This window comes from Lepidochelys kempii, chromosome 1, assembly GCF_965140265.1.
Source record: "Lepidochelys kempii isolate rLepKem1 chromosome 1, rLepKem1.hap2, whole genome shotgun sequence".
Classification (NCBI taxonomy): Eukaryota; Metazoa; Chordata; order Testudines; family Cheloniidae; genus Lepidochelys; species Lepidochelys kempii.
The window spans coordinates 155,656,125-155,668,501 of NC_133256.1; the positions used below are offsets into that span (position 1 = coordinate 155,656,125).

General features: G+C 40.2%; 1 protein-coding gene across 2 annotated transcripts in view; it reads right to left on the reverse strand.

Moving 5' to 3' along the window:
* AGPAT3 (1-acylglycerol-3-phosphate O-acyltransferase 3) overlaps positions 1–12,377 on the reverse strand; it is a 131,970-nt gene that overhangs the window by 5,719 nt on the left and 113,874 nt on the right. For both annotated transcript variants that reach the window (XM_073359240.1, XM_073359250.1), the window contains 4 exons: positions 12,063–12,224; positions 5,264–5,417; positions 4,674–4,776; positions 862–937 (listed from right to left, as the gene is read on the reverse strand). In XM_073359240.1, coding sequence (XP_073215341.1) covers positions 862–937; positions 4,674–4,776; positions 5,264–5,417; positions 12,063–12,224 — 495 coding nt within the window. The remainder of the gene's footprint in view (positions 1–861; positions 938–4,673; positions 4,777–5,263; positions 5,418–12,062; positions 12,225–12,377) is intronic.

A 12,377-nucleotide genomic window follows, 5' to 3' on the forward strand; every position in this document is an offset into this window, starting at 1 on the left:
TCAGGGTTTCTGTGCTCTTCTACCTTCTGTGCCAGAAACAGCACACACAAAAAATAAAAATCAAGATATGCATTTCAAAACAGATGTACTGATGTACACAAGTCCAATCTATACAAGCACATGGCAAACTTTATGTACAGTTCTCTCCCCATCCCTGCAGCTCTATTAAATCTGTGGTCAAGAAATTTACCATCTAGGAAAAAGAGTTGAAAGAAAACTTTTGAGCACCCGGAGAATGCACTACCTATGTGCTCTGACAGCAAACTAATGGACCTGCCTGCATCACGTCAGAAATTGCAGCAGAGATCCGGCAGGCAAGTGGACAGAGACAGAGGAATAGGCAGAAGAGAACAAAGACTAGCTCTGCAAAAGTTGCAATCTAGAGCCTCACTCTGCTAAATGTGTCCAAAATGAATCACCACCTCTGGTTTAGAATTATCATGCATCTATAGCTCCTAGAAACGTCCATAGGTGCAACAAAAACATTTAAAAATATATGAAAAATACCCCAAACCCGAAGGACATAGCAAAAGAGACCAGGTTACGTATGGTTTCCCCCAAGGGTAGCTGCGTGTGTGTGTGGGCGGGGAGAGGGTGTCTTCTATGTCTGTGCAGTATCCCACAACGTTTCCCTTCAAACCACAGCCACCATTCTGTGGTCAAGGAGGAATGGATGAGGCTCCCTTCAAAGCCTGCCAACACTGCTCCTTAAATGAATCTAAGGAATAGCTGCCAAGTTACAAATCGTGCTCCCATTTCCTCTCTCCCTCCACGAGTTGAGTGTGCATTGCTCAGCTCTTGACATGCTGCTCCTTAGAACGTTACTTTATGGCAGATCTGAAAGAGAAAAAAGTCATTTACCTTCTCCTGGTACAGTTTATGAAGCCAGTTTGCAGCTTCCTTTTCATCTACAGGGATATCTTCAAGAGGAAATCTCCTGGTTTATTAAAGAGATTTAAAAAAAAAAAAAAAGAGTCTTAAAAGAAAATCCAGATATTTATTTTACTTTAGATCTTTTCAAATGAAGAGCTGCAATTCAATATATAGCAAAAACTGTCAGAAGTTTTGGAATGACCAAAGTCATGAAGTGCAAATAAGAATCAGACAGCTTTTAATAGAAACCACACTTCCAGTTCCCACTTAGAAATTTGCATTCATGAAACAGCAGAATACACAGCTGTTTGCTACCAATTTCTGTCTCCCTCAGAAAGACACATATTTTCTAGTCAAGTATTACTGCAGCTGCAATGGCGTTATCAATGGTTGAATTCAAGTAAGATCTAGTTCACATTTTGACGACTAGAGCTGGTCAACAAACTGGAAAATTATTCACAAACATTTTCATAGTGAAAAAAATAATCTTTTTTTACTTGAAAAATCAAAATTTGGAAAATTGTGACCAGCTCTATTGAAACCATCTTCTCTTCATATCCCACTTCTAGTGACAATCTACTCATTTCCCTGCTATTCTACTGTCCTCTCAATCAATCACTCTGCCCTTCCAGCAATCAGTCTCCAGCTTTCAAATTACTTCCCACTGCAGAGCCAGCCTTCTTGCTTTGCAATGTATAGAGACTCTTTGCAAGGTTCAATTTGCAAAGTCGAAACCTGCAAGGTTCACTCATCCCTAGTTATGTAGCATCTTTTGGAGGGATGATAATAATCCGATTCTGTGATCCTCTGGGCAAACAGAAAAGACACTGGTGGGGGAAAAAAAAAGATCAGTGAGATGGCCAATGACCAGGTCAGCAGTTCAAACACGTAGTACAATAATCTGTAAAATACACAAGTGGGGAAAAAAAAAAGCGTTTCCCAGTGCTCTGAAAGACACGTTCAACACATTCTAGACCGTTAAATCACTAACACAATATTTAGTTTTGATAATAGCTTTATAAAGAAGGATTGCACCATTAATAAAAAGCATCATTTGCTGAAAGCTCTCTTCCAAAGTCATCACTGCACTGAAATCGCCACTAGAGGGTACTCACAGCAAGACCATTTTGATGATTTAGGAGGATTATTTCAATTCTCTGGAGTCCATTATGAATGAAGACCAGCAAAGTGTGCAAACAGGCTTGGCCACTCCTCTCTGTGCAGAGGACGGCGTACACCTTATGCTCAAAACCTGAGCTCACATGGCTTCCTTTCTTTGACCTAAGCCAAGTCTGCAGACTCATTAAGGGTGCCACATGTGTTCAGTTTGCAGTAAAAGGACAGAAACATACAGCCTGTGACAGGGAAATGTATGCTAGCTACATCCTACCAGTGAGCTCACCATAATGTCTGGAAAAATTAGATTCAGTTTTGTACCTGCTCATTGCAGCATTGTAGGAAGTTCCCATCAACAGAAAAATTGTATTTCCAGTTGGGATTAACCTCCCATGCCCACAAGCAACTTTAAACAAGGCAGGTTCTAGCACAGTCAAGTGTCTTGAGAAGGCACATTCACCCCACAAATAAATATATATGTCTAAAATCAGAGCAGACTGAACAATTCAGAAGTTAGGTTAGTAACTGGGCACAATTAGTCAGGAAAGCTCACCTAGCACTAATACCCCAGACTCTTCTGTAAGGTTGACTGACAGCCACTGGTTTTCATCTTTCCTTTAGCACCACCAAGCCACACCAACTCACATCTCATTTAGCAAAGCAGAAGGTATTAAGTGGATGAAGCCATTGTTTCAGTGCACAAATATCCAGATATTTGCTTGTGCATACTTACTCATATCTACTTTGCCATGCTTTGGGCACTTACAATTGTCTAGGGAAATCATACTCAGCACATGTGCAGTGCACTGTTACTTGGTTTGTAACTTGTTTCTCCACTTAGCAAAGCACACGCTCCTCATTGGGAATATGTATGTGGCAAGCGTGAAGAATTAAAGTGAAAACAGTTTGAGTTATCCAACTGAAAAAGATTTCTGAAAAATTTCCTGAAGGCATTTCTGAATGCATGCCTTTCCCTTCTCCATCCCTGGATAATTCCCAAAATGGTCAAATGGAATTGTTCCAGGTTTCCAGTCCCTCTCCACTCTGGGCTCTCAGCAAGCATGGGGAATGTCAGCTGAGAGAGTAATTTTCGGGGAAGTTACGTAAGCACCTGAGAACAGGATTGGAATGGAAGTTCCTCCCCAACTACAGCTAGTGTTTCACCTTCTTCTAGGCTGGCAGCTCTTGCTCTACATTTTGCTAAATTGTTGCTGCTACCTCTCAATGCTGAAGGTCTAGGTGAGACTCCCCAGAAGTTCTCCTCAATAGGATTCAATACAACACACAACCCCTTGTATCAAAAAGAAGAATAAACTTGGTCAGTAGCTTGGCAACACACTCCACGGCAGTGCCCAACAACCCGGGGAGAAAAAGAAATACCTCTGGTTATTCAACAGCAATCTCTCTATCAGAGTAAGGTAGCGTCTCACAAAGCGTAGGGAACACAAGGATAAGAGGTGGGGAAGGGAGTGGACAGACCTCTCAGTTGTTGTTCAGAGTCTTAACTTTGAGTTTTTTAAAGAAAAGGAATAAAAGGAATTGTGTCAGTTGCGAAGAAAACCTTCAAAGCTGAAGGTAACAGACACAGAGACACCTGTCAAGTTAGCAGAGGGCCTGAAACAACAGCTGTGAGGACTGACTGTCTTCATTTATTTCAATCAGTGTTAACTCAGATGCTAATGATGACAATTAACAATGTTGATATTTAAAATATTTGCAGTGTTATTGTAGCCATTGGTCCCAGGATATGAGAAAGACAAGGTGGGTGAGGTAATATACTGGACCAACTTCTGTTGTTGGACGGGACAAGCTTTTGAGTATCACAGAGCTCTTCTTTGGGTCTGGAGAAAGAAACTAGAGAGTCTAAGCTAAATACAAGGAGGGACAGATTGTTAAGTGTTAAGGGTTCACACATCTTGTAGGAGACTACTTAAAATGAAGTGGGCAATCAATAAGTCTGCAATCATAGGACAATGGAGGATTAGTAGGCAGTAGGATGTGTTACAAATTGTTGTAATGGGCCACAAAACAACGAGCATGTCTGTTGCATCCATGGATTTTAGTGTCTATTAGAGTAACAAATTTAAGTTCCCAGGCTCATCCTTTGAAGGTGATGTGCAGATTTCCTTTGAGGATGAGGACTGAGAGGTCTGATATGTCCAAAAGGCGTGATCCTTTTGTGCAAAGTGTTTGCCCACAGGCGATAGGGTGTTTTTGTCTTACCATTTTTCGGTGTGAATTCATTCAGGATTAATATTGTGAATTCAGTACTAATCAAAGTCACATAAGAAAAGAGAGGAATGATCATACTATGCAGATCTACACAATCCATTATGAGAGACTGTTCGTTTTGGGCAGGACTTTAACACCACATGGCAGGGAGGGCATGATTAGTTTCATTTTCCTGATTCTGGAGGGTGCAGGTGAATGCCAGATTATAGGAGTAGTCATGCCCACTCTTGAAATTTCGACCTAGTCTCCTTCTGGCCTGACAGGTGACGGCTGTGACATGGGCTCTTTTAAGTGAGGCTAGTTTGAATGACAGGGAAATGGGAAGATCCTCAGGGCATGCAAAGGAACATCCTCAAGGGATGCAGTGATGAATGACATTTTCCTACCAGTTTTGGGGACACAGTATCCAAACACAAACCTTGTACGTCTCACTTCCATCATTATATGCTCACCTTACACACATATCTGCTTCGTATTTCTTTCCATAAAGGATTCCTAACAAAGATGGGTTCTTGTTTCCTCTGAAGTTTAGTGTTACATCGTACACTGCTGAAACTGTCGAAAGAAAGAAAATATAGCTGTTAACCTCAGCATCCAAAGCATCGAGGTTGCTGCTGTTCAAGCTTTAAACAGAAACAAACCCTGATGCAAACACTGCTTTAATAATACCAGTTGGCAAAACATTTCAAAACCCATAGGTTTTATTTACCCAGATGGCCTCCTTAACAATCTAAGCTATGGCAGAGTATATGCATACACCTCACAGGAGTGGAGTGAGAGCTGAATAATTATGCAATGTTTGTATATTGCCACTTTAAAGATGGAAAGTATTAATTTTTGCAAATTAAACTAGAAAAAATTAATACATTTTAAAGATTGTTTAGAAAATGGAGTCTAGTGCTTCAGCTTAATCTTGATGTCATCCAAGAGCCATACTGACTCTGTATTATCACCTACTCACCGAATGCAATGAATATACTGAACTATGATACATAATAACACACATTACTAGTAAGGTTTAGAACAAACAGCTCACCCATACCTGTTCCCCTGAGACACTGGACAGCAGTGGTGAAACCTTTGGTTCTGGGCAACAGATGATATTTCAATTTAGGCAACCCTTTGGATTCAGCCACCTCCATGCTGATACGATGCTTGGTTTCTGTAAAACGAGTTCCTTCACAATACAGGAGAAACTAGCATACAAAACAAGAGGAAAAACAAGGGTTTTTCTTAACAAGAAATTACTGTGTAGTGCAGATTTGGAGCTCTTACAGGATGGACAGACACACACAATTTCCTCCTTTGTTCTATAGTTATCACACATCAGAGCCATCCTACAACTTTTCAGTGGCATAACTGAATATAACAGATCATATTATTTGAGAATTACAACCAGCAGTTTGCTGTACAGTATCTGCTTTGAGAACACAGCTAATTAGAGCCTGGTCTCAAAGAATGTGGAACACACATGCAAATATTCAGAGACACATTTAAATTTAAAGCATCTTTTTGGATATCAGTTTATTTTCTAATCAAGCAAATAGGCTATATATACACACACACACGTTCTCTCTCCCCCCCTGCTCCCCTGGCTTAATTCCAGCTGAAATATTTCTTCCTTTAAAAGTCACAGGAACACTCAAAAATGCATGAACATGACTTCAGCTTCAAGTTCCAGCTCAGCTACAAGAAACAAGCAATTTCCAATACTAAATAAGGAAATTCTCTTTTCTACCACAAAGATGTAGATCATAGAATGGTAGGACTGGAAGGGACTTTGAGAAGTCATCTAGTCCAGTCCCAAACACTCATGGCAGGACTAAGTACAATCTAGACCAGTGGTTCTCAAACTTTTGCACTGGTGACCCCTTCCACATAGCAAGCTTCTGAGTGTAACCCCCCTTATAAATTAAAATCACCTTTTTATATATTTAACACCATTATAAATGCTGGAGGCAAAACGGGGTTTGGGTTGGAGACTGACAGCTCACAACACCCATGTAATAAACTCGCAACCCCCCGAGGGGTCCCGACGCCCAGTTTGAGAACCTCTGATCTAGACCATCCCTGACAGGTGTTTGTCTAATCTGCTCTTAAAAATCTCCATCGATGGATATTCCACAACCTCCTCAAGCAACTTATTCCAGTGCCTAACCTGACAGTTAGGAAGTTTTCCCTAATGTCCAACCTAAACTGCCCCTGCTGCAATTTAAGCCCATTGCTTCTTGTCATATCCTCACAGGTTAAGGAGAACAATTTTTCACCCTCCTCCTTGTAACAACCTTTCATATGTCCCTTCTCAGTCTTCTCTTCTCCAGAATAAACAAACCCAATTTTTTGCAATCTTGCCTCACAGGTCATGTTTTCTAGACATTTAATTTTTTTTGTTGCTCTTCTCTGGACTTTCTCAAATTTGTCCACATCTTTCCTGAAATGTGGTGCCCAGAACTGGACACAATGCTCCAGTTGAGGCCTAATCAGCGCAGAGTAGAGTGGAAGAATTACTTCTTGTGTCTTGCTTATAACACTTCTGCTACTACATCACAGAATGATGTTTGCTTTCTTTCTTTCTTTTTTTTTTTTTGCAACAGTGTTACACTGTTGACTCATATTTAGCTTGTGGTCCACTATGACCCCTAGATCCCATACTCCTTCCTAGGCAGTCATTTCCCATTTTGTATGTATGAAACTGATTGTTCCTTCCTAAGTGGAGTACTTTGTATTTGTCCTTATTGAATTTTATCCTATTTACTTCAGACCATTTCTCTAATTTGTCCAGATCATTTTGAATTTTAAACATATCCTCCAAAGCACTTGCAACCCCTCCCAGCTTGGTATTGTCCGCAAACTTCATAAGTGTACTCTCTATGCCATTATCTAAATCATTGATGAAGATATTGAACCGAGCCAGAACCAATCCCTGCGGGACCCCACTTGATATGCCTCTCCAGCTTGACTGTGAGCCACTGCTAACTATTCTCTAGGAATGGTTTTCCAAATATTTATGCACCCATCTTATAATAGCTCCACCTAGGTTGTATTTCCCTCATTTGTTTATGAGAAGGTCATGCGAGATTGTAGCCAAAGCCTTACTAAAGTCAAGATATACCACATCTACTGCTTCCCCCACTTTCCACAAGGCTTGTTAACCTGTCAAAGAAAGCTATTAGGTTGGTTTGACATAATTTGTTCTTGACATATCCATCCTGACAGTTACTTATCACCTTATCATCTTCTAGGTGTTTGCAAATTGATTGCTTACTTATTTGCTCCATTATCTGTCCGGGAACTGAAGTTAAACTGACTGGTCTGTAATCCGCGTTGACCTTATTCCCCTTTTTATAGACTGGCACTATATTTGCCCTTTTCCAGTCCTCTGGAATCTCTCCCATCTTCCATGGCTTCCAAAGACAATTGCTAATGGCTCGGATATCTCCTCAGTCAGCTCCTTGAGTATTCTAGTATGCATTTCATCAGCCCCTGGTGACTTGAAGGCATAAAACTCGTCTAACTAATTTTTAACTTTTTCTTTCCCTATTTCAGCCTCTAATCCTACCTCATTTTCACTGGCATTCACTATGTTAGACGTCCAACCGCTTCTAACTTTTTTTGGTGAAAATTGAAACAAAAAAGTCATTTAGCACTTCTGCCATTTCCACATTTTCTGTTATTATTCCGCCCCCCCCCCATTGAGTAACGGATGTACCCTGCCCTTGGTCTTCCAATGTATTTGTAGAATGTTTCCTTTGTGTCTCTAGCTAGTTTAATCTCGTTTTGTGCCTTGGCCTTTCTAATTTTGTCCCTACATGTTTGTGTCATTGGTCTATATTCATCCTTTGTAATTTGACCTAGTTTCCACTTTTTTGAGTTTCAGATCATTGAAGACCTCCTGGTTAAGCCAGAGTGGGAGAGCCAGTGGCAGGTGCACTTGTGTAGAGAAGAGCAGATTTTGATACAGGTAATGTAAAAGTAAAGCTTTGAAAGTACTGATACCAAATTTAAGGTCATATGGGTCTAGAAAGTTAATACTACTACTGACTACAGTTGAAAGAGCATTACAGGAAAAAAATCCTGAAAAGTCAGAGCATGCAAGGGGCTGGTACGCAAGTGAGAAAAGCTATTCAAAGACATACGTGCCCATTTGAAAGCAAATATATTATCTGGAAGTATCTAAGTATTTTCATTTGGGGGGGGGGGGAGGAGAGGGGTGTGGAGGGATACTGGATGGACTCACCCTTACATCACCTGTTTGACCCCACTCTGGGCACCTATTGACAAAGGCTGAAACCCTCCACTACACGACTTAAAAAAAGCACAATACAGAGAAGACAGATCTGATTCTCCCAGGCTGCCACCCCACATCTTCCCCTCTTGGAAATGAAGCCAGGAGCAAAACTAATAGGAATAGACAACACTAGGTACCTATTCTGGGTGCCACAGGGGTGAACTCTGGATTCTTGGCCATTCTGAGTGGCTGGAACCTATTTCCCCACTTCTCTTGGCCTCATTTCAGCTGCGTGGCACTGCTGCATTCCTAACTTCTGTGTACACAAATCTCTGCATCATATAAAAGCCAAAAAGGGGACGTTGATTCTACATATAACAGCAGTAAATTATGTTTGGTTGCTGTAGTTCACCATGTGCTTGAAAAGTAAGTCCTGCTAAAAATGTGGAAACCAAGATAGTCTCTCAATTTTGCTATAGTCACTGTACATCTGTTATGTAACAGTGCTGTTGTGTCTCTATCTTTCTCTTTAGTATATATACATATTTCATACAAAAAAAGCTGTGTTACATAAATGTTAAAGTTGCAAAGTCAAGTACTCCAAAGTTAGGAAATGCCATAATGAATATTATTAATGCAACATTAATTTAACACCATCGTGGTTATGCATTATGAAAGTCTTTGTCAAACATCATGTGGGATATCTGTGGCAGTGCCAGGAATAGAAGAACCCAGCTGTCTTGGGTTTCAGTCCAGCACCTTAAACATAATAACTTCTCTTCTCGCAACTCTCTGCCTCCTTCACTGTCCATCCTGTGCACTGAATGAGGCAGAAGTACTGTAGAACAAATACTATGTGATTTTGTAATTAAAGACTATCATAATGCAAACACACAAGGAGACCCAGTGAAGATTGCACAGACAACCTTAATTCTGGCATTTCCTAACTTTTGAGTGCTTGACTGTGCAACCTAAAAGTTATTTTAATGTAATTTTTATATATAATTTCCTATGTTTTTTTAAAAGAAACTGAACGCCCTCAGAAATTCCATCACTTGGAATCATACTGACCCTCTGAACCATCAGCATGGTTAAACCTGGACCTTTAGCTGGGCAGCACAGACATCTATCACTTGAGCTAAAAGAATAAGTGGTAGCAGTAGGAGGCTATCTATCCTCTATGTGGGCCAGCCATTAGAAGGCGACATGAGACATACTTTGCCTGTGGCTTACTCAGTTATTTATAGACAGTGGAGAAATGTTGGGAAACAAGGATGCTGGTTTCCATTTCTGGCTGAGGGGAGGGGGACAGCAATTCTGATTTCTATTTCTTGCTCTGGAGGGAGTGTGGTCGAGTGGTTACAGAGAGCATAGCCAAGCACATAGATCTGGCACATTCATTCTGAATGTCAGAGTGGCTAAAAAGATGAGATGTGCCATATTAGAAACCTAATATCAATTCCAAAGTCTGCCAGAAGTGACTTTGTGCAACTTCTCAGCAGTTGCTTTTATTTGTGAAGTTTCTCAATGATATTTGCCTCCCTCTTAAAGGGGATGAGGCCTTGCTAATCAACTAAACTAATCAACACTGGTTAGTAGAAGAGCTGAGACTAGAGCTCTATTTCCTCATAGCTCCCAAACAAGAGCACCTTTTCCAAAGCCAAGGGGAGAGGTGTAGCTGCTATTGCTGTACCCCTGGTCTGCAGCTCTGGCCCTCTGTCTGCCATTTAGGAGACTTAGTAGAGGTGGAAGTATGCTCTTTGAAGATGGAATGTTCAAAGACTGTACTAGCAAGCCTCTAGCAGGCTTTACTGAGCATGTACAAATGTTGATTTTAAGAGGGTTGATAATAACTCTATCAAATCTGGGTGGATTTCATGGGGAATATATCACACATCTCATGGACCCTAAGACTATCTCCCTTTCAGATTTCAAGTTACTGCTGCAAAATGGAGGCTCTAGAGCTCTTGAAAGAGGAAGTTTTATTTAATTTTGCTATTTTGTTAACAATGGCAAAAACTACCTCTGTTTCACTAGCCTCATTCACAGAAGCAACACCCATTTTCATTAAAACATTCCAAAAATATTCAGTCTGAGGCAGAGACCAAGCATAGCCCAGATGGCTAAAGCATAGGAAATTGACAACAGGGGCTTATAATGCAAACTGTGAAGCTATCTTAACTGTAGACATCACTATTAGCTCCACCTATAAAAAATAATCTTCAGTAACAAGTATGCTGGAGCTGGAGAGAATGCTGTTGTCCTGAACAACTTTTCCCTTCTCAGAAAATCTTTTCTGTTCAGCACTGTTTGTGAACTTTATCTGATCACACAGCCACTGGATTGCTAGTTTAATCACTTTGTAAAACATTTTGGAATATACTGGGTATGAGAGGTGCTATGTGGAGCCAAAATCTTTTCAGCACCTCTTATAGTGGTGCCTGGTACTATTGGAGTTAAGCTTTCGGCCCACAAAGGTATTTACAATACGGACCTTTTAGCGTTGCATTTGGAGACTGAAATGCATTGCACAGGTTCTCAAGCCTGATGGAACTTATCTTAAATAGGTTTCAGAGTAGCAGCTGTGTTAGTATCCGCAAAAAGATCTGTATCCGCAAAAAGAAAAGGAGGACTTGTGGCACCTTAGAGACTAACAAATTTATTTGAGCATAAGCTTTCGTGAGCTACAGCTCACTTCGTTGGATGCATTCCACTGAATGCATCCGACGAAGTGAGCTGTAGCTCACGAATGCTTATGCTCAAATAAATTTATTAGTCTCTAAGGTGCCATAAGTACTCTTTTTCTTTTTAAATAGACTCAAATCAAGTTAAATTCTTGGTGGTGAGGAGTCATGGATACATTAGCTCAAAAATGTGAAACCATGAAAGTATCTTTCAGAATATTAAATTTTTTTTGGTTTAATTATGATGTTGTATTATTGTAATATACCCCACAAAACTGAGCTTAATTAACTGATGGATGCATATATAAAGGAGATGTGGACTTCAAAGGCAATTGGAGACATCTGTATATTCTTGCAGGTTTCTCAAACACCTGTACAATTTCACAGAGCAAAGAGAATGCACTGATGCAAAAACTTTCCATTGTAATCTGCAACCTTTGTAAATCTCTCCTCCCACTGCCCCCCTGCAGATTATGGCAGGAAAAAAACATCCTATTTTTTAAAATAATATGTTTAGTTTAGCCTGGACAATTTAGCCTAGATTCACAAGTTCAGTAGTAAAACTTGAGTAACGTATTTTTTGAGTAAAAAGAGTTATGGAAAGTCCCTTTATCCTTTTAGCAGGGGGAAAAAAGTTGTAAGTTTTGAGACGTGTAAGTTTAGGTTTCTACTGCTAAATACTTTGAGAAATACTTATGCATGTTTACCAACAATTTTCAAAATGGCATGCCTAGCCAATAACAGATCAGAAGCCTGGCTAGTGTGCAATGAAGTCACTTGCAACAAGGCATATAGCTATACGCTTCACATGTAAATCACAGGAAGAAGGCGGCGCTCTTAAGTATGAAGCTGACACACCACACAAATATAGTCTTCATAATTGCACTCTAAGCAGAGGAGACACTATATATAAAGGATCAGACACTTACCCACATATATTCAGGATAATCAGACAAACATTTTAATCCCTTAATAACTGTATCTCTGTCTTCTTCCCATTTCCTTTTGCAGAAAACGATCTCAAGGAAGTACCACGTCCAACCAATCAAGGGCACATACAACAGTTCTCTCTTAGCAAGAACTTTGGAACTCTGGAAGAAATGCCACCCAATGACATTTGATTATTTATATATGTCAGATCTAAGCAAAAGCACTAAGGCTGGGATTTTCAAAAGTGCTCAGCACTGGCCTAGCTCAGACCACACTGAAGTCAATGGGAGTTCTTTTGAAAATCCCACCACAAA